Below are 21,760 nucleotides of genomic sequence, written 5' to 3' on the forward strand. Positions count from 1 at the left end.
GTTTGGCCTTTAGTTTCCAAGAAATTGTTCAAGTAAAAAGAAAAGGATTTCAAGAAGTGCTTAGAAGATTGATAAGCAGTCAGTGGAGAAACATGATATTTGGCCACCCACATGAGGGTAATTGCCACCTTGCATCATCAGCGTGCCCCACTGTCAGATGCAGTTCTGAGATACATATGCCCCTCACTGGAGCTTTTTGAAATGCTTCTTTCTGAGGTTAGTGTTATTAGGGGAAATAAGGTTGACATTGACCTTAATAATAAAATTGAATTGAATTGAATAAAATTGAAATTGAATTAAAAATCCTCCAGCTTAAAACCTAGATTATTTTCTTGACTACTCTTGGTCGAGTCTGAGCAAGATCCATCTCTCACTAGGGAACCAAAAATGCCAGCCTCTTCACATAGGCCCTTCTTTTACAGAAAAAGTGGCTGGAGCCTGTTGCATGACTGAGATGAGGGTTGGGGGAGGGCAAGGAATGCAGGACTGTGAGGAAGTTACTATGAACCAGGGTATGTCATTGTGCTAAAGATCTTTGGAACTTGCCGAAGGGTCATAGATGCCATCTTTCAGGTATTTAACACCCTTCAACATAATCTTTATTGTTCCCCTCACTATTTCCAACCTTGCCTCATTGTATTCTATTAAATACTATAAAGAACCCCCACACACACACCCGCCCAAAGTACTAAACATTAAAGTTTTTTTTTTCTTTTTAAAAATAACTTCTGGGGGATCCCTGGGTGGCACAGCGGTTTGGCGCCTGCCTTTGGCCCAGGGCCCGATCCGGGAGACCCTGGATCGATTCCCACATCGGGCTCCCGGTGCATGGAGCCTGCTTCTCCCTCTGCCTGTGTCTCTGCCTCTCTCTCTCTGTGTGACTATCATAAATAAATAAAAATAAAAATAAAAAATAAAAAAATAAAATAAAAATAACTTCTGGAAAAACAAAAACAAAATACAAGTATTGACCATTGGTGAGTTTCGTTTTTCACACAGAATAAAACTCTAACTTCAATGAAAAGCTGTACGTGTCAGGGCTTACATACACCTGTCGTACACAGCACTTGGCTGGCTTTTCTCTTGTGTCTGCTGTGTCTCAGCTGAAGTGAAGGGGATCAGGAGCCTTCCGTGCCTTGGTTAGTGTGGACGAGGCAAGCTGCAGCCCTGTGAGTGTGATGGTGGCAGCAGCTGCACCAATGTCAGAGCTCTAAACCAGTGAGGGGAGAGAGCTCTTTGGAAAGTGAAGAGATACTTTCTAGGTCTTTCTTTGAGGGTGGATAGAAATCCTGTCATAGGTACCTTGAGTCTGGTGCCTCAGTTCTGTTACTTTGAGCACAGTAACCTGTCCTCCTTCCAAAAAACAAAGGTACATCTGAATGTTGACTCAGGACCTCTGCTGTCCATAAGAGAAGGACATTTAACATGTGATTGACTTGGAGTCTCACCTTTTCCATACTTACCAGTGCTCTAGGTTTGTCTTGAGACCTACTTGGAGACAGCTGCCCAACCCTTTAACTTACCTTTCTAACAAAATTCACAAAAGGTATTTGCTTATACTTTGTTTGTTGGTTAATTTAGCTCTTACAAGATGTGCAGACTTTCTTTTCTATATAAGGCTTAAAACATGGATTTTCAGTCAAATGGAGGTCGAGGAATTCCAAACTACTTCACATTTTAAAGATCACTAAAATACTTTTGGATTGTTAAAATCATTTTTTCCGAAATTGGGAGAGATTTATGTATTTTATTATAGAAAAGTTGACAATTACAGAGAGGTCATTGAAAACACTATCTCTGTTTCTCTACCTAGTTTATTGCCTTTCCTGTTTCATATTCTTTTTTCTAAGAATCATTTAATTTTAGAACTGGGGGTCATTAAGTCCAGTCTCTTTTTTCAGATGTGGATAATGAGGACCAGAGAAGTATTATGAGGTCATAGTTTCCAACACTGCTAGACCAGAAGCCAGGCCTCTTGAAGATGATAGATAGGTCCAGTACTCTTGAGAGGCAGCGAACAAAGATTTTACACCTTTTTTTTTTTAATTAAACTTTTTTTTTTTTTTAAAGATTTTATTTATTTATTCATGAGAGACACAGAGCGAGACACAGGCAGAGACACAGGCAGAGGGAGAAGCAGGCCCCATGCAGGGAGCCCGACATGGGACTCGATCCCGGGACTCCGGGATCATGCCCTGGACTGAAGGTGGCGCTAAACCACTGAGCTACGCGGGCTGCCCTAAAATTAAACTTTTGATTTTGAGACATTATAGATTTACATGTAGTTGTGAGAAATAATACAGAGATCCCCTAAACTTTTTACTAAATGTCCCCCAGTGGTGACATCTGGCAAAACCAGTACCATATAGTATGACCCAGATACTAATGTTAGTCAAGATACAGATATGTCCGTCACTGCAGGAATCCCTCCAGCTGTCCTAATAGCCACCCCTACTTCCCTCCTATGACTATTCCCTCCTTGATGTTTGGCAACTACTAATTTGTTACATAATTTAGTCATTTCAAGAATATTATACTAATAGAATGATAGCCATATGTAACTTTTAGGGATGGGCTTTTTTTTTTTTTTTTTTTTTTTTTTTTTTTTTTTTTTACTGTGTATTCACTGCAGATTTATACAGGTTGTTGCGTGCATCAAGGTTCTTCATCCCTTTTTATTTCAGAGCAGTGTTATATGGTGTGGATGTATCACAGTACATTTAGCTGTTGAAGGATATTTGGGTTACTTCCAGATTGGGGTTTTATGAATAAGGCTGCTGTAAGTCATCATGTCCATATATTTTTAAAATTAAAAAAAAAATTTTTAAATAACTTCTACATCCAGCGTGGGGCTTGAACTCATGACCCTGAAATTAAGAGTCATAAGCTCTACCGACAGAGCCAACCAGGAGTGTTTTTTTGTTGTTGTTGTTGTTTTTTTAATTTATCTACGATAGTCACACACAGAGAGAGAGGGAGGCAGAGACACAGAGGGAGAAGCAGCTCAATGAACCGGGAGCCCGACGTGGGATTCGATCCCGGGTCTCCAGGATTGCGCCCTGGGCCAAAGGCAGGCACCAAACCGCTGTGCCACCCAGGGATCCCAGGAGTGTTTTTTTTTTAGATTTATGTATGTATGTATGTATGTATGTATGTGCAACAGGCGGAGGAGCACAGGGGAATGGGTGAGGGGGAAATAGTTCCAAGCAGACTCCACACTGAGTGCGGACCCTGATGCGGGGCTGAATCTCACAACCCTGAGATCATGGCCTAGTTACTGACTGAGCCACCCACGTGCCCTGCCTGTTTTTTGTTTTTTGAGAAACTTCCAAAACAGTTTTCCAGAGTGGCTATACCATTTTACATTCCTATTTTGTCTTTGTTTCTGAAATCTTACCTCATTCTCCTTGATTTTCAACAATCTTAAATTCTAATACTCCATAAATTAAAAGTCTTTGAAATAAAATATTTTGGAATGAGGAATTAAGAGTTGAATTCATTGGAATTATTTTACTGAAAATTAGTATTTAACCTGACCCAACAGCATTCTTTAAAAATCTTTGATATTTTATTTAAATAATAAAAAAAAAACCTTTGGTATTTAAAACACTGAAATGTTTTCCATACTAATGCCTATTTCTATTGTGCTGCAAAATAACAGGCACAATGGCTCTTTATAAGCTAAAGATTAATCTTTAAATACTAATCTTTGTAGATCAGAACAGCTCCGTAAAGAGAGTAATAACTCTTTTCTCCTTTGCCAGTGCTATTTAAAGAAATGGTTGGGTCTCTGCACTTGTACTGGATATGGAGTTGAGATGTCCATTTTTTAGAGATCCCTTGAGCTAGTCTTGGCCGAGCCATCATTGGAGCAACAGTAGGGACTCCATGGCCTACTGCCCCAAATTCCCAGATCTGTGTTACCACAGTGTTACATAAAAAAACCCATGTCACAAATCATTTCCAAAACGGAGAGGAGCATTAATCATCTGCATATCTTCAGATTAACCTAAATATAAAATGATTTGGAAGGATCACTCTCTTTTCCTTCTGTTGCTTTTTTTTCCTTTTTCTTTTTAAAACCTTCTGTACGTCTTTGGTCTTTTCTGCTCTTCCTTCTTTTTGATTATCCATACCATTTGTTTTCTCTTCTCTTTGTTCAGTCACACACCTGCTCTCAGAACCGCTCTTTTCCAGGGGCTTCCCCCACCTGTGGCTTCTCACCAGAAATGTTGAGCTATATCACAGAAGGAGGTATTGGGAAATCTGGTCTGTAGGTGACATTTAATGGAGTTAATATGGATTACTGTTTGTGAAATAATCACCAAGTACTTGTCTTTGTAGAATCATGATGTAGAAGACAGCACCCCGCCAAAAAATGACCTAGTAACAGCACTTGAGGGCTGTGGCCTCCTCTTTCTCTTCCACACATCTGTCTGTCTTGCATCCTAGGAGCTGTGCAGAGATTCTGACCAAACCCCTCTCCAGTGAGAAAGTGGTCCGACCAGCGCTCATCTACAGCCTCTTTCCCAACGTGCCCCCTACCATCTATTTTGGCACCCGGGATGAGAGAGGTAAACCTGGCCAAGTGTCTAAGCCCAGGAGTGCCCCCAGGAGAAGGATGCTGGCGAAGTTGGGAGGGGTGGCAGTAGGGTGGAAGGGGCTTTCCAGAATGGCCCTTTTGGTATTCACTGTCATCCTTCTGCCTCCTTCATAGTTCACCAGTCCAATATAGGAGACTTTTCCTTGTCTTTCCCTGAGCTGACCCTTGTCAGCCCCATAATCTCATGCTGCATTCTTGTCCTCTAACCTTGTCTCTTCTGCCTTTTAACCTCCCTCCTCTCAGTGTTCCTCAGTCCCATGCAGCGCCCTTTTTTCCCACTAAGAAAACTGGGACTCCTTTTAAATTCTGGCCTAGAACAATCCTTAGTGACTTGTCTTGCCTAGGATGCCAAGCTCCTGCGCAACAATGCCACCTTTCCTCTTCTAACCCAGACTCTCCTGCTGTTCCCCCCCCCCATTTCCTTTCCCCAGTGGAGAAACTTCCCTGGGAGCAGAGGAAGCTGCTCCGGTGGAAGATGAGCACAGTGACTCCCAACATTGTCAAGCAGACCATTGGACGGTCCCACTTCAAAATCAGCAAGAGTGAGTTACCTGCCTTACTTCGATCCTGTCCTCTGCCCCAATGGATGGGCTCTGGGCAGGAGGAAACCCTAGATACCTCCTGCTGTGTGGGGATCCTGTTCTGGAGTTTCCACTTAATAGGAAGATGGCTGAAATCTCTCTGGGCTGGAGCCTGTTCCTCAAAATTAGAAGACAGAGAGCTGTTGTTCTCTTCCTGACCCTAGGGTTTCATGTAGGACAGCTCCATGGTGACTTTTAGAACACTGGGAGCTGAGCCTAGGCCCAGTGGTATTTCTGGGGCCCCTAGGTCTCTCTGTCCTGAAGTCTGAGCTGCTAGCAGGACTGACTCTGTGATGTGCCTTCTGCAGGAAATGACGACTGGCTAGGCTGCTGGGGTCACCACATGAAGTCTCCTAGTTTCCGATCCATTCGGGAGCATCAGAAGGTAGGGGTCCTTTGTGGGGAACTCTTCCCCTGGACTTTGGACTAGGCAGGAGGAGGTTGGTGTGGGCAGTAGGGAAAGAGGAGGATGACTGTGGAGAAGCCAGGAAGGTGTGCAGAGTGGAGATGGTGCGAGAGGAGGGGGCAGTGGGGCCCTTGTGGATCACATACCTCTAGCAGCGCAGTGGCAGTGCTCCAGGCACCCCAAAGACCCATTCTCCTCTGATGTGTCTTGAGATGTGGCATCTGTTTCTTTGAATTGTGCTTCTCCTGTGACTACTGTGCATTGCCTCCGTGCCTCCAAGCTGGATATGTATAAAGAGGACTCTGGTCTCATGTTGCAGCAAAGGAGTCCCTGTCCCCAGACTTTAATGAAGTCCAGGTGCCTTCCTGTTTTTGCCCTGCAGCTGTCACGGCAAAAGACTTCAAACACTTTTCTTTGCACTTCAGGGAAATATCATGTCTGACTTAATCACTGTTCTTTGGCTGTTTGTGAACTGTCAGTTTCTTGGGGTCACTACAGTTTGGTGTATTTTATTTGTTTTAATCATCTTTTGGTGAGTGCTCAGAGTACTACTAATAGATGGTGATGGTAAGATGGATCAAGAGCTCATGATGTCGCTGAGAAAGTTGGAACGGCACTGTGAATCTTGCTCTCTCCCTCCTGGCCTCACCCAAGCTCTCTCCCTGCTCTCACCCTTTGTCCCTTCTGTAGCTAAACCACTTCCCAGGTTCCTTCCAGATTGGACGAAAGGACCGACTGTGGCGGAACCTGTCTCGCATGCAGAGCCGCTTTGGCAAGAAGGAGTTCAGCTTCTTCCCCCAGTCCTTCATCCTGCCCCAGGATGCCAAGCTCCTGCGCAAAGCCTGGGAGAGCGGCAGCCGCCAGAAGTGGATTGTTAAGCCTGTAAGTGGATCCCAGTGGGTGGGGGCCGTCTGAGAGTGGGAACAATGCGTATTGGGCCAGCAGCAAATCTCAGCTCCTCCTTTCCACTTGACTTCTAGCCAGCGTCAGCCCGGGGCATTGGCATCCAGGTCATTCACAAGTGGAGTCAGCTCCCCAAGCGAAGGCCCCTCCTGGTACAGAGGTGAGCCTGTCTCCAGCTCTCATCCCACCGCTCATTTTCCTGTGGCCTCAGCCTGGAGGTTCTCTTTTTAGAGTGTTCTTCTGCCCTTTGCCCTCCCAGCCATTGACCTCCTTCAGCAGCTGTTTGAAGGTCTTTATCTCTCAGACTGCTCACTTGCTGGCTTTTGCTGTTTTACCCACTGAGCCCTGTCTCATTGAGCAATGTCCCTAAAGCTGGCCTTTCCCTATTTAGGTATCTACACAAACCCTACCTCATCAGTGGCAGCAAGTTCGATCTGCGAATCTATGTTTACGTCACCTCCTACGATCCCCTCCGGATTTACCTCTTTTCAGATGGACTTGTCCGCTTTGCCAGTTGCAAGTACGTGATAGTGGTGATTGCAAGTACGTGTTAGTGGTGAGGCTCACCCTGATGGCTCTGGGTTTTGTTTTCCTGAAAGAGTGAGAAACTAGAGGATGCCAAGCAGAATAAAAGCACATTTTGGTGGGTTTTGTTGGCAGAGGAAAAGGAGGGGTGTTTCCGGAAAACCCGATCTTCCTTTCCTCTTCTGTGTCTCCTTTTACGTAGAACACCACTTCACTTCTAAACTTCCAGTCACCAAATGTGTGGGGCTTTTCCCCACATGAAGCAGTTCTCTGGAGTACCAGCTGAGTATCCTGCATTGTCTACCTGCGTTACCCTAGCACTGTCTACCCCCCGGGGGTGTGGTCCCACAGGTCAGGGCTCAGTCTCACAAGGTTGCCCCTTCCTCCTGCTTCAGATGCCAGTCCCAAGTCCAGGTGCCACCTCTGCTCCTTGCCTGGTCAGCTATAAGTCAGAGGTTCCTGGGACCCCCTTCTTAGGCTCTATTAATTTGCCGGAGCAGCTCATCATATAAGGAGATGGTAAGTTTGGTTATAGGCGAACAACCAAGTGGAAGAGAACAGGGTAAAGTGTCAGAAGAGACAATGCACAGAGCAATGTGTGTGGGAAGGGGCGCAGGGGCTCCCCTGCTCTCTCTGGACACCACTGTCCCAGCATATACCACATGCTCACCCACCCAGAACATGAGCCCCATACTTTTGGGATTTTATGGAGACTTCATCATGTGGGCATGTTGTTTGGTAATTCTGTTTTTAGCCCTTCTCCCTCTTAAGGGTGGGGGCGGGGTTGAAAATTCCAGGCTTCAAATCATGGCCTGGTCTTTCTAGCCATCAGACCTTCTCCAGGAACCCATCCGGAGTCACCTCATTAGAACACAAGACACTCCTATCACCCAGGAAATGACAAGGGTTTCAGGAATTGGGGTCAAAGACCAAATATTAGTCAAAAGATGTTCTTAGTGCACTTCTCACTGAGGAAGTTATAAGGGATTTAGGAGCTCTGTGCCAGGAACCAGGGGCAGACACACACGTGTTAAGTTTCTTATTATAAATCAAATTGTCACATGGGGAATAGGAAGTGAGAAGTTCCTCTACCTTGCTGAATGTAGGGTGCATCTTCTTGCCAGAGGTGGGATGGAGGAGATGAGTCCCACATATCTTGTCCCACGCTTCTCTTCCACTTGGCTGTTCATCTGTATCCTTTATCATATCCTTTGATAAGATGCTAGTAAACATAAGTAAACTGTTTTCCTGAGTTTTGTGAGCTGCTCAGGATAAAGGAGCTGTGCTGTTCTAGAAACCTTGCCAACAGACATACTGCTCTGGCTCTTGTGCATCTGAAAAGATTGGTCTACTTGGCCTTTATCTCTTCGGGATTTGGGAAGATGTTTCGGCCTTTGTCCACCTGCTGTGTCTCCCTGTCTCACCTCTGCCTTTCTCCTCACTTGCAGGTATTCCCCTTCCATGAAGAGCCTCAGCAACAAGTTCATGCACCTGACCAACTACAGTGTCAATAAAAAGAATGCCGAGTACCAGGCCAATGCAGATGAAACGGCCTGCCAGGGCCACAAATGGTACCCAGGCTGGGTCCCCATTGAGCAGAGGCCTGGAGGCACACAGGGTTCTGGGCTTTGGGGAGCTTTGGGGGCATGGTCAGTGGAAGACTGGTGGAAAACCCAAAGGTTGCATAAGCCCTGGGCAGCTCAGAAGCAGTCTACTTCCATCCATACTTCTCTCTTTCTTAATTTAAAATCTAAGAAGAGACATGGAGAAAATTACTTTGGTCCTCTTACTCCTTTTTCTTTTTCTTTTCTTCATAACCCATTCATAGAATATAACTCCAGATACTCCCCTCCCCTCCCCCGTTTTGCAGGGCGCTGAAGGCTTTGTGGAACTACCTGAGCCAGAAGGGAGTCAATAGTGATGCCATCTGGGAGAAGATAAAGGACGTTGTTGTCAAAACCATCATCTCGTGAGTCACACTGCCACCCTGGCTGTGGGGCTTGCCACTGGACCCCCTTTTCTCATGGGCCTCCACACTGCTGTGCCCCAGACATTGACTGCACTGTGTGTCAGTTTCTGAGAACAGGGAGTAGGATGGAGTGGCTAGAACTCTGCTCTTCTACTGAACTTCCTCTCCAGAAGCTGGCTCCAGATCAGAGGCATCTCTTGGGAGCTGTTTCTGTTCTCCCATCTCTGGGCAACTCCCTTGTCAGGGCAGCTCTAGGTGGGTCCCTCTGGGAAGATATGAGCTGAATACTTGGTCTTCCCTGTGACCAGGTCAGAGCCCTATGTGACCAGCCTACTGAAGATGTACGTGCGGCGGCCATACAGCTGCCATGAGCTCTTTGGCTTTGACATCATGCTGGACGAGAACCTCAAGCCCTGGGTCCTGGAAGTCAACATTTCCCCGAGGTAACTGGGCTTCTCACGGTGCTCATGGTAGAGCCCTTCCTGTAGCCTCTTTCCCTTCTAATGTTGCAACTTGATCCCTCCTGCATGCTTTTCCCTGGCTGGCAAATGAAAGCCTTAGGAACCACCCTGGGTGAGGTTATTCATGATCTGTGGGGCAAGAAGTCCCCATGCTGGTGCTCAGGAGCCCAGAAGGCAGGCTGTTCACAGGGCTGGCGCTGACTTTGGGCGCATAGCCGGAAACAGTTTGACTCCTCCCTGTACCCTTTCCCCAAAGCCTCCACTCCAACTCTCCGCTGGACATCAGCATCAAAGGCCAGATGATCCGTGACCTTCTGAACCTGGCAGGCTTTGTTCTGCCCACCGCAGAGGATATCGTTTCCAGCTCTGGCAGCTCCAGCAGCTCCAGTGCCAGGTTAGCCTCCTCACTTGGCTGTGGCTGGGCGGACAGTGCAAACGGCCCCGTGGAGACTGTGGGAAGGAGCGGTGCCGGGGTGCCCTCTCCTCCGTCTCGTGCTGCTCGGTTTGTCCCCATGGTCTTCCCACACACCTCTCCCACATCAGTGCCTCTTAAAAGCGTTGCTGGTGATACTGCTTCCAGGTCAGGAATCTCTACAGGGCCAGGGAATCAGCTTTTAACTCCTCACAGGGACATTTGAGGCCCCAGCCTCCTTTTCCCAGACGCCCTCTTCTCTACTGCTCCTGTGCTCTGACAAACCGGTCGCTCCTAGAGCCTCAAAATTGAAAGGCTCAGTGAGTTGAGTCTTTTCTCTGAAGTGGGTATGGTTTCACTGTCCCTCCATAGTGTCCCCTTCTCTGCTCATGAGCTTTTTGCCTCCTGAAATTCTCTTCCATCAGACCTCCCTGTTGTGACCTTACCCTGCCATGAGAACCTAGTTGAAGGCAGCATGTTCATGAAGCCAGCTCCCTGTGGGCTCTGTACTGTAGCCCCAAACCTCTTGGAACCACTGCTGAGGAAAGGGAACTAATTTTTAGTCGGTACCTACTATATGTAAGGAGGCACCTGTAACATCTCCCCTTCAACCCTGTGAGGTTGGTACTAGTATCCTCAGTTTACAGATGAGGAAAGTGGAAATCACTGGAATTAGGTAGCTCACCCATGGTTATTCAGCTACAGAGAGGTAGAGCTGGGAATCCAATCCTGATTTTCTGGGAACAAAACTTGCTTTCCCCACCATGCCTCGTAGACTCCTGTGTGGCTCTGTGCTGTGGTTGTTATTTGACAACTGCCATCTGTGAGTTCTTTGGAGGCCACGTACAGGTCTCTCAGCAGCAACCATAGTGATGTGGATGAAGAAACTGGGCAGGGAGTTCGTAATGTGCCCAGGGTCACAGCCAGTGCTGAGCTAAACTAAAACTGATGTATGCAGTGAGTATTTCAGGGTCTTTTTTTTTTTTTTTTTATCACTGAAATGCAACCCAGTGAAGGTACCTTAAACTCTTTGAGTTCTTCCATGGTACTTGATCTTTGATGCTCAGACAGGTTACTTGAGTAGAGTACGTTACAGTCTGATCTACTCAAGTAACAAACATCTGTCAAAACTTCTTTGTCTTCTTTTGAGATGGGGGTGACTCCCTCCAACAAACCATTTAACCTTGGTTCCCTGGTGAGTCCGTGGCCCCAACTAAGAATGTCTTTCTCCTCCAGCCAAGCTAGGGGCCCTGGGCTGGACCCTCTCTCCACATGTCCCCAGGATGTGAAGCTGTTGACCTTACCCTCTGCTTCTTTTCCATCCACTGCACTAGCTTGCCCAGCTCCCCCAAGGATAAATGTCGAATGGCTCCAGAGCATTTCACCGCACAGAAGATGAAGAAGGCCTATTATCTGACCCAGAAAATTCCCGATCAGGTAGGAGATTACCCTCCGCCCCCAAGTGCCAACAGAAAGTTCCCTTGGTTAAACAAACATCTGGGAGCCCAAGGCAAGCGATTTTTTTCTCTCGCTCTAAAACGGCTTCCCAACCCAGCTCCGTGATCCCTCAGTGTGCAGGGATCTGCGGGGCTCCGTGTTGCTCCAGGAGAGAGTTGCTGGCCTTTGTCCCATGGTCAACTGCTGCTCTCAGCAAAATGCTCTACTTGTTATCAGAGCTGTAGACCTTTCGGGTTTCTTCCCTTGAGGTACAGTGAGCCCCAAGGAGGCCTGACAACTTTTTGGAGCAGATGAGAATAGTAGACCAAAGGCTGCTGCCAAATCTCAGCTGCAAATTCTGGTCTTGACTCCATCCAGCAGACCTCTTAAAACCTCTGGGCTCCAGGGGCTCCCCTACCCAGACTATCTTCTCCGGACAGCAGAACAGACGAGGTCCCCAGCCGGACTCACTAGTCGGCCTTTGTTGTTCCCTTTAGGAGTCCTGGAGCCCGAGGACCTCAGAGCCATGCATGCTGTCCCCCAGCTTCTTAATTCTCTATCTCCAGCCCACACTCTCTGTCACACCCTCTTCCTTTCCATTTTTGGGCCTTAGGACTTCTATGCATCTGTGCTGGATGTCCTGACGCCAGATGATGTTCGGATTCTGGTTGAGATGGAGGATGAGTTTTCTCGCCGTGGTCAATTTGAACGAATTTTTCCTTCTCGAATCTCTTCTCGCTATCTCCGCTTTTTTGAGCAGCCACGATACTTCAACATTCTCACCACCCAATGGGAACAGAAGTACCATGGCAACAAGCTCAAAGGTGATGTGTCCTCCTTGCCCACAGGAGGCCGTGTTTAGTGAGTGATTAAAGAAATGAGCCTCCCTGATAAGAAGAATTGACCAGTTGATTCTACCCTCTTAAGTCCCACCCCTGCTAATCTTGTCCTAGGAGTAGATCTGCTTCGGAGTTGGTGCTACAAAGGGTTCCACACAGGAGCCATCTGTGATTCTGCTCCAATGGTGAGTGATACTATTTTGGGGGGTGGGGGTGGGGGTACTCCAGTCCGCCTCAGTCCCTCCTCCACCATAGGAGTGCAGCATGGAATGGATGTAGATCCAGACCCTCTCACCTTCTCCCCTAGACCCTGTCTCTGTGTCTCGTGACCCTTCCCTTTCAAGGGAATAATGGCCTCCAGGATCCCCTGGGTGCCTTTTTTCCAAAGGTCAACGAGTGCTTGGTAGTCTCAACTTCTTGTCTGAATCTGGAGAGAATGGGGATTTTTGTCCCAGATGGGCCCATGCCTGAAGGGTAGGGAAGAGGAGAGCCCCATGATCACTCAGAGGTAGAGCCAGAAGAGAGTCCCAAGACCCTAGACACTCCCGCCTGACTTTTGCTTAGCCCTTTTGGCCTCATTGCTTCCTTTGCTTTTAGTGGTCTCTCCCAGCATCACTTCTGACCATCCCAAAGGGTGACGTGGGACTCAGCACTTTCCCCAAACTAGAGAGTGGCAAGCTGGGGTGAGTGCTGTCTGGGCAAGGGAAGGGTGTTGGGTGTGAGTTTGGGGAGTTTTCTCCTTTCTCTCTTCCCAGATTATGATGAGATCAGCATTCTCCGGGTGGGGGTGGGGGTGGCGAGATACGCAACTGCCATCTCCTCTGCCTGGTGGCTCCTCGTCTGCCTGACACAGCTGAGCTGGAGTGCAGGATTACCTGCAGACATGGCCCCTCTCAGCTGTGCGCACTGCCTGTGGACTCCTTGGCCCTCCTCTCTCACTTCACATTTGCACCAAGCTCTCCAGCCTTCAGATAAAGAAGATGTATTTTATAGTTACCTCTGTATGGCGTGTAGCACAGTAATGGTGTGAATGCCTGGTCTGCACTCTGAAGGTAGATCATAGGCTAAAGTCCCATCTCAGCCATTTCTTTCCTCACTGTTTCCTTCAGAAAACACAGCTTCTCCGAGGGAAGCATACCACTCTGTGAAGATGGGACCATGCCTAAGCCCAAGAAGACCCAAGCTGGCCTTTGTCCTGTTCCCGGGAAACCCAGTTCTTCCAAGGACAGTGAGGACATCAGCAAAGAGCCCAGCCTCTCTACCCAGATGTTACCTCTGTTGAAGTACTCTGGGCAGACTTCGAGACTCTCTGCTTCCCCCACCTCCCAGTCAACCGGTGACTCACTCCTGGCTGCTGTGAGCCCATGACTGGCCTCTCTCCACTAGCCCCTACCTAGGAGCACCGGTGTTAGCTACCTCATGGGAACTGGCCGGCCGGCCAGCCAGCCTGAGCCCCCGGCCCCTTTCTCAAAGTATTTTTTTGAAGTGGTTGAATTGCAGAAATGGGTATCTAGAGGGCTGGAGGGGTGGTGGGAATGGGGAGAAGGTGAGGAAGGTTCACTGGCTGGTACCTCATGTCTCCGCAGAGAAGCCACTAATGGCCACTCAGCCTTATAAAGCAGGGTTTGGTTTCTAACTTCAGAGAGCCGTGTGTGGTTTGTTTTAGACCTTGGTGCAGTGATTGAGTTACAGCTCTAGAGGAGAAGACGCAATGAACACTTTTGGGCCTGAAGTCCTTTGTCTGTAATTGAGGAGGTCCCTCCAAAGGTCCTCCTCTCCTCCTCATCTCCATCATCACCCTCAGTCCCCATGTCCCAAACCCCCTGTTCTGAGGAACCACTTTGAGAAACTTCAGACTTCCTCAGGAGACAGGCAGGGAGAGGCCAAACATGATCAACCCATTTCCTATCATACCAAGTCTTCGGGGATTCACTTCTTTCATATACCCAGCAGTCGACAGTCCTGAGTCTTCCTTTTCTGACCTCACATCACTACCTGTTCAGCCTTCTAGACTTCTCTCTCATGGATGTTAGTTCTTAGTGCTCTGTGAGGTGAGAGGTCTTGTGAGCTTTGCAAATTTCCTGTGGCCCCGTTGAAGGAGCCCAGATAATCCCAGTTGCTGTTGTCTCTGCTCATACAACGAAGGACACCATCCAGGGGGAAGTGGCAGGAGCTGTGATTTCCCCACAACATGGAGGAAGTTTCAGGTTCTGCTTACTCTTGTCACTGTCTGATGAGCGGGGTCTGGCTCACAGGTCTGATGGCATGGCAGGTGGATTTCAGGAGCAGTCACCACTGTAGGATGGCTTTCTAGTCAGACTGCTGACAAAATTCTTTGTGCTTTTAACTGAATCTACCTCCCTCCCCAAGACTCAGTAAAATGGTGACCATTCGATAGATGTTGGCTGAGTGAACCATGCTTACAAAGAACACAAACACCCAAACCAGAAATTCTCCTTTCCCAGGGCATGGTGGGGTCCAGGGGAAGTATAAGGTGTGATCGGGAAGGTAGTTTTCACTTGAACTGTGCTCCCCCTCAACCCAGCACTTCCGGGTAGTTGCTCCCTCCCTCCCCAGGCCTGAGGTCTCTTTACTCTCATTTTCTAGCAGTGGTGCCCAGTAAGAAGGCACCTGGCCCCGGGCTCTCTGCCTTCATTCTCTCGAAGTTTTGGAAAGATGACTACCCTGCTTTGTGGCTCCTAGAGTTCTAAGTGGAGAGTTGGGATAGAGCTATAGAAAAGTCACTGAGAGGCCTGGCTGGGTTCAAGGCCACCCAGTGATGGCTACACTGGCCAGTCTGAAGGCCATGTTGACAATTGTGAAGAAAGCTTGGTGGCAAAGTCCTGGGGCAATACATGCTGCTCGGCGGCAAGGATTTCAAAGTTGGGCCCAGCAACAGTGGCCCTGGCAGTCTGGTTAAATCCATTTGGGTAGAAATGAAGCCAACTCCCCCATCCTACCTGCATGCAGTACTCTAGAGCAATGTCAAAACAAACCTTGTGACAAGGGCAGATGCGGTCTTCCTAAAAAAGCTGGCCACCTACTTGAGTACTTTTGTGATGTCTGGTCTGGTGCAAGGGCTTCAGTGTGGAGGCCTGGCCAAGCTGCTTTACTTCTTGGAAAGCAACTTCAGTTCTTTGGCCTGCCATCTGAGAATCCCCAGACAGCATCCATGCAACGAGAGGGGACCAGCATTGTGGCAGCATGGAACGGCGGGTGAGAGGTGGACTTAGTAAGTTAAATGAGTAATGAAAATAAGTGTCCTTAGTAGTTTAAAGCATGTGTATACAGACATTTTTAATTTCCATCACATCGCATCATATCTGAAGGTGTGTTTTGCCAGATGGGAGAAAGGAATGGGTCTTATATGCCCCCTTCATCCTTGAGAGAAAATTGAATCTTGCTTAAGCATTCAGCATACATGTTTAGCAATGAAAACCCACAGTATAAGGTATTCAGCTAAATAAGGGCTTTAGGGGAAGTAATGACATTTTTTTTTTAAGTTTAATTTTGGAGCTATAGTAGGGTAAACATCAGAATGTATCCGCTATTTTTCTAAATTGGTAACTTACACCCAGGCAAGTGTTCCTGAGCCAAAGAATGAAATACAGGGTATTTCTGGGTCAATGGAGTAGGGATCCGGGGGAGTGGGGGTATGGAAGGTGGTCACTATTCCCATTCACTTCAGATTCACTCAGGATTGATAGAAAACTATTTTTAGAATGAACACTAATGAAGAGGTGGCATTGTGATAGGAAGAGAGCATGGACCTTGTAGTCTGACCCTGGGTTCTAATCTCAGATCTGCTGTGTGACCTTTGGCATGTTATCTAACTTTTTAAAGTCAGGGTTGGTTTTTTTAAGATTTTATTTATCTATCTATTTATTTATTTATTTGAGCACACGCATGAGCGGGTGGGGAGGGCAGGGGCAGAGGGAGAGAATATCAAGCAGACTCCATGCTGAGCATGAATCCTGATGCAGGGCTCAGTCCCACAAACCTGAAATCACAACCCAAGCTGAAACCAAGAGTCAGACACCCAACTGATTGAGCCACCCAGGCATCCCTAAAGTCAGGTGCTTTTAATAATTTAAAAATAATACCTACATGCCAGGACTGTGAAAATTAAGCAAGACATAGTAAAAGTACTTAGGTTGTAAAGGGACTTAATACATGGTTACTCCTCTCTCCATTTGCTGCTCAAGCCCCGCTCCTTGGCTAAGGGAAGGCAAACAAGAAATGTAAAGCCCTTTCCACAGGGAAGTGAAGCAGCTGAGACGTGTTCGAGGTGAGGAATGCCAGAACAGGCTTTATATACCTCATCACCCTCCCACCCTGCACAAACACCACCAGCATTAATCATTCTGCTGTTTTGCTCTTCACTGGGCATTTCTTTGATTCATATTTTAGAGAATACAAATTCTCTGGGACAGGAAACACATTAAGCATTTTAAGTATGTGAATTGAATGAAATTCTTCAGTCCTATCCCAAGAGAAACCTCAATAAAAACAAGGGAGCGAAAAGGGACCTGGTGGCAGGAAAGGGGGAGGAGCAGGGCAGGTACAGAAAGGAGACCTTGAGCTAGGGCCAAGGAACATGCAGACCCAACAGCTGTGCCGAGGGATAGCTGTTACAGGTGCATTCTTAAGATTCTAGGCTGTTCATTGAGGGTGGTTCTCCCTATCACCATAGCCAAACAGCACACCCGGAGGTCCCCTGGGACCATCCAGCACTGGGCCAGTGAAAGAGGTGGAGAATCCAGCGCATGGTAGGTAATTCCATGTCCCTGTCAGCTGAATTAGTTACACAAATAAGGGTCACTAAAGGCAGCCAGGGGACCTCCCCTTACTGTTTACTCTGGATTTGTCCTTTAAGACTTACGATTCAGCTGTGTACTTACTGATTGAATCCCCCAACTGCTTTGAGACTTTTCAGAGATGTGTAGCCAAGGCACCTCTATTTCATGCCACTTGTGATTCTGATCCAGCCTCTCAAACCTTGGCCTTTGGACCCCACCCCTACCCCCACCTGAGCAGAGTTTGCATCCTTGTTAATGTCCAGGGATCAATAGATGCTCTTTTGACATGACCTTTCATCAGCTTTGGAGCAATGAAAACTGCAAGCAGTCTTACATTGCTGTTGGCAGATTTCTCACATAGATGAAAGAATACAAGAAGGATCAATAGTTTTCTAAAACTTATTTGCGCCTTTATTATAATGGATTAGGACACAGAATGCTAGGGACTGTCACTGGAAAAGCTAACACAATGAAAAGCTCTTCTATGTTTCCATTAATGAAGTGAGGAGGCCAAAGCATACGAAATAGGGTAGTTGTGAGGGTTAAATGGGGATGAGAAATATATGTAAAACATTAGACAAAGTGATAACATAGTGCAGATTTATTATTTTTTTTAAGATTTGTTTATTCATGATAGACATAGAGAGAGGCAGAGACACAGGCAGAGGGAGAAGCGGGCTTCATGCCAGAAGCTCGATGCGGGACTTGATCCCAGGACTCCAGGATCGTGCCCTGGGCCAAAGGCAGGTGCTAAACCGCTGAGCTACCCAGGGATTCCCCCATAGTGCAGATTTAAAATAGATTCTGGGGCTCCCAGCTGGCTCAGAAGAGCATGTGACTTGATCTCAGGGTCGTGAGTTCAAACCCCAAGTTGGGCATAGAGATTACTTAAATAAAACTTTAAAAAAATAGATTCTAAAATCACCAAAAGGATTTTTTCCATCAAGTAATAGTAACCTAGCACGTTACTATTTCAATAGTTCTTTTTTTTTAATTTTTATTTATTTATGATACACACACAGAGAGAGAGAGAGAGAGGCAGAGACCTAGGCAGAGGGAGAAGCAGGCTCCATGTACTGGGAGCCCGACGTGGGATTCGATCCCGGGTCTCCAGGATCGCGCCCTGGGCCAAAGGCAGGCGCTAAACCGCTGCGCCACCCAGGGATCCCCTATTTCAATAGTTCTACAAAACTGTTACAACAGCATTTTGCTATTATAAAACTAACCAAATCTACTTTAATAGTATTTGTGAGATACAAAACCTCATGATTTCATCAAGATAATTAACTTAGAAAGATTGGATCCTTTAACATTCGTTGTCAGGAAAGAGCATTTAAAACTATAAAGATGCAAGTTCAGAGATTTGGTGTATATGCTTGAATGAGGATCCAGTGAGGGCAAAGTTACCATCTGTAGGATTGTGACTGACCCTTTAGGTCAGAATGTTATTGAGGCTAAACAATAGGGCAGCATGACTGGGCCTCCACCCATTCTCGCAGGTGCCTGCTGCCTGAGCGGAGAGCCGCTCCTCCAGATACGAAGGAAGGAGCCTTCTCCTTGCATGCCATGCGAGGCACATTCAAGGAGAACCTGGTGTTACACTTTTTGTAGAGGGCCTGTTTCTGGGTCTGGGTTGCTAAGTAGCTGAGCAGTAGCCTCACTGGGATCTGTTGAAAGTCAGCCCTTGACATAAGCGGGTAGGGGTGGGATGGGAAAGGAGTAAAACAAAAGAAAACCAAAATACAAGAAAAACCGCAAGGAGACACCACGTACATAGTGGGATGGCTCAAATGAAAAAGGCTGAAAATACCCTGTGTCAGCAGCTGGAATGCACACATTGCCGGTGGGAATGGTACATTGGAAAACAGCCTGGTAGGTTCTTGTAAAGTGAAACCTACTCTTCTTCTTCAACATATGACCCAGCAGTTCACTCTTGCATACAAACGTTCATAGCAGCTTTATTCATAGTAGCAAACACTTGGAAACAACCCAAATATCCAACAACTACTGAATAAATTGTGATACATCTATTCAATACTACTTCGATATAAAAAAAGGAATAAGCTGGTGTGCCTGGGTGGCTCAGTCGGTTAAGTGTCCAACTCTTGACTTTGGCTCAGTTTGTGATCTCAGGGTCGTGACATCAAGCCTTGCGTCGGCGCCACGCTGGGCGTGGATCATACTTAGGATTCTCTCTCTCCCTCTGCCTCCCCCAGCCTCCCACCCCAGCATGCACACTCACGTTTCTCTCTCTCTCTCTCTCTCTCTCAAAAGAACCAAAACAAAAACAAAAACCTGATATGCAACAATATGGATGAATCTCAAGAGCATTGTGCTAAGTCAAAAAAGCCAGAAACAAGGGACTATGTACTATACAATTCCACTTAGTATAACAAAGGCAAACTAGTGACAAAGCCTATCAGTGGTTGCCAGAGACTGTAGATGAGGGAGGGGATTGACTCTTCAGGGGCATGTTGGAAATACTCTATTTTGATTGTGATAGTGGTTACATGACTGTACATTTGTTAAAAGTAGTCAAATTAGACACTTGAGATGGGTGAATTTCATTGTAGTAAGTAAATAAAGCTAACTTTTTAAAAAGGACAGAGAGATACCGTTTCATGATGCATATGCAAATTAAAGACAATGAGATAATACCAGAATAATTAAAGTTTAAAAGGCAAACAAGACCAAATGTTGGAGAGGTTATACCATCGGGGCTTTCACATACGACTTGTAAATGTAAAATGGTACAACTGCTGTGGAGCACCAGCAGTTTCTTGTGAGTTAACATATATCTACCTACGATTCAGCATTTCCACTCTTAGATAACCCCTCCCCGATAAAATAATACACCCACCAAAAATGTTGTTGCAGCTTTCTTCATAATAACAAAGCGTTGGAAACAACCCAAATGTCTCTCAATAGAAGATCAGATAAACTGGTCAGAAATACTATCACTCAGCATAAAAAGAAACAAACTACTGATTTATTCAACAACCCGAGTCTGGAAAAAATTATATTGCGTAAAAGAAGCCAGATGCAAAAGAGTACACGCTGTACCACTCATGGAGTTCAAGAACTGAGGAAAGTAAACTATGGGGATTAAAATCTGAGCAGTGTTTCCTTCTGAGAGTTAATGGTGTGGTAAGTAAGGGGGTGTCAGGGAACTTTCTGGAGTGATGGCAATGGCAATGTTTTTTGTTTGTTTGTTTGTTTGTTTGTTTGTTTGTTTGGATTTTATTTATTTGCCAGGGAAGGAGAGAGAGCATGAGCATGGGGAGGGGCAGAGGGAAAGGGAGAAGCAGGCTCCCCACTTAGCAGAGAGCTGGACCTTGGGCTGATCCCAGGACCCCGGGGACATGACCTGAGCTAAAAGGCAGACATTTAACTGATTGAGCCACCCAGGCGCCCAGCAATGCTCTATTCTTGATGGGGGTGTTGTTCACATAGGGAATGCACTAGTTCAACTCATCAAGTTGTGTGCTTAAGACCTGTACATTAATTTTAAGATAGCACTTATTATTATTTTTTTTTAGAAATTGAGGTAACATTGACATAACAAAATTAACTTATTTTTTAAAAGACTTGTGTGAGAGAGTAGTAGGGAGAGGGGCGAAGGGAGAGGGAGGAAGAATCCTCAAGTGGATCCCCCACTGAATGTGGAGGCTGATGTGGGGCTCATTCTGGGGACCCCAAGATCATGGCCTGAGCCGAAATCAAGAGTCAGCTGCTTAAGCAACTAATTTGGGCGTCCCCAAATCAACTGTTTGAAAGTGAACAATTCAGTGGCATTTAGTACATTCACAATGTTGTGTGACTGCCATCAGTCCCAAAACATCCTCATCAATCTAAAAGGAAACCCTAGGGGGGAATCCCTGGGTGGCTCAGTGGTTTGGCGCTTGCCTTTGGCCCAGGGTGTGGTCCTGGAGTCCTGGGATCGATTTCTGCATGGGGCTCTCTGCATGGAGCCTGCTTCTCCCTCTGCCTGTGTCTCTGCCTCTCTCTCTGTCTCTCATGAATAAGTAAATAAAATCTTAAAAAAAAAATAAAGGGAAACCCTAGTACCCCTACCCCCAGCCCCCACTTTCTGTTTGCTGTTTCTATTGATTTACCTATTGTGGATATTTCATGTAAATGGAATCCTACAATTAGTGATCTTTTGTGCCCGGCTTCTTTCACTTAGTATATTTTAGGTCCATGCACTTCGTAGCATGTATCAGCACTTCATGCCTTTTTTTGGCTGAATAATATTCCATTGTGTGCCTGTGTAGATTCACAACCACCTCCTAAGCTTTCCTGGTGTAATCTGAAACCAGCCCGCATATGCAGAGGGCGGGGAGAGGCTGAAGAAAGAAGCAGGCCACCCCAGCGTGGTAGGTGGCAACTTTAATACTAGCAAAGGGAACTTACATATGAGGTTTGTGTTGGGTGGCAGCAAGGTGAATGGATCCCCACACCCGCCCTGCAAATCTTAAAAGCTTATAAAGAGGCCCTACCTGGGTTCAGCCACATATACTATGCAGGTGTTTTCAACACCTCATCACCACCCCCAACGCTCTGTCCTTGGAGCAGGGAAAGCAAGTGGAACCCACATTTCAAGGACAGGGGAGAGAGGGAGTGCCTGGGTCCAGTTCACAGGTCAATCAGTGGTCATGTTTTGTTTTGTTTTGTTTTTTAAGACTTTATTTATTCATGAGTGATAGAAAGAGACAGGTAGAGACAGACAGAGGAAGAAGCATGCTTCCTATGGGGAGCCCGATGTGGGACCTGATCCCAGGACCCTGGATTCACAACCTGAGCCGAAGGCAGAGGCTCAATCACT

At 46.6% G+C, this 21,760-nt stretch overlaps 1 protein-coding gene across 3 annotated transcripts in view; it reads left to right on the forward strand.

The window, feature by feature from the left end:
* TTLL4 (tubulin tyrosine ligase like 4) overlaps positions 1-13,772 on the forward strand; it is a 36,506-nt gene extending 22,734 nt beyond the window's left edge. For all 3 annotated transcript variants that reach the window (XM_025441660.3, XM_025441661.3, XM_025441658.3), the window contains 15 exons: positions 4,453-4,574; positions 5,035-5,145; positions 5,493-5,569; positions 6,281-6,472; positions 6,571-6,653; positions 6,885-7,013; positions 8,467-8,589; positions 8,889-8,987; positions 9,296-9,430; positions 9,705-9,842; positions 11,195-11,297; positions 11,911-12,121; positions 12,251-12,321; positions 12,734-12,819; positions 13,246-13,772. In XM_025441660.3, coding sequence (XP_025297445.1) covers positions 4,453-4,574; positions 5,035-5,145; positions 5,493-5,569; positions 6,281-6,472; positions 6,571-6,653; positions 6,885-7,013; positions 8,467-8,589; positions 8,889-8,987; positions 9,296-9,430; positions 9,705-9,842; positions 11,195-11,297; positions 11,911-12,121; positions 12,251-12,321; positions 12,734-12,819; positions 13,246-13,504 — 1,939 coding nt within the window. In that variant the 3' untranslated portion in view covers positions 13,505-13,772. The remainder of the gene's footprint in view (positions 1-4,452; positions 4,575-5,034; positions 5,146-5,492; positions 5,570-6,280; positions 6,473-6,570; positions 6,654-6,884; positions 7,014-8,466; positions 8,590-8,888; positions 8,988-9,295; positions 9,431-9,704; positions 9,843-11,194; positions 11,298-11,910; positions 12,122-12,250; positions 12,322-12,733; positions 12,820-13,245) is intronic.
* The last annotated feature ends 7,988 nt before the right edge of the window (positions 13,773-21,760 follow it).

This window comes from Canis lupus, chromosome 37, assembly GCF_003254725.2.
Source record: "Canis lupus dingo isolate Sandy chromosome 37, ASM325472v2, whole genome shotgun sequence".
NCBI lineage: Eukaryota > Metazoa > Chordata > Mammalia > Carnivora > Canidae > Canis > Canis lupus.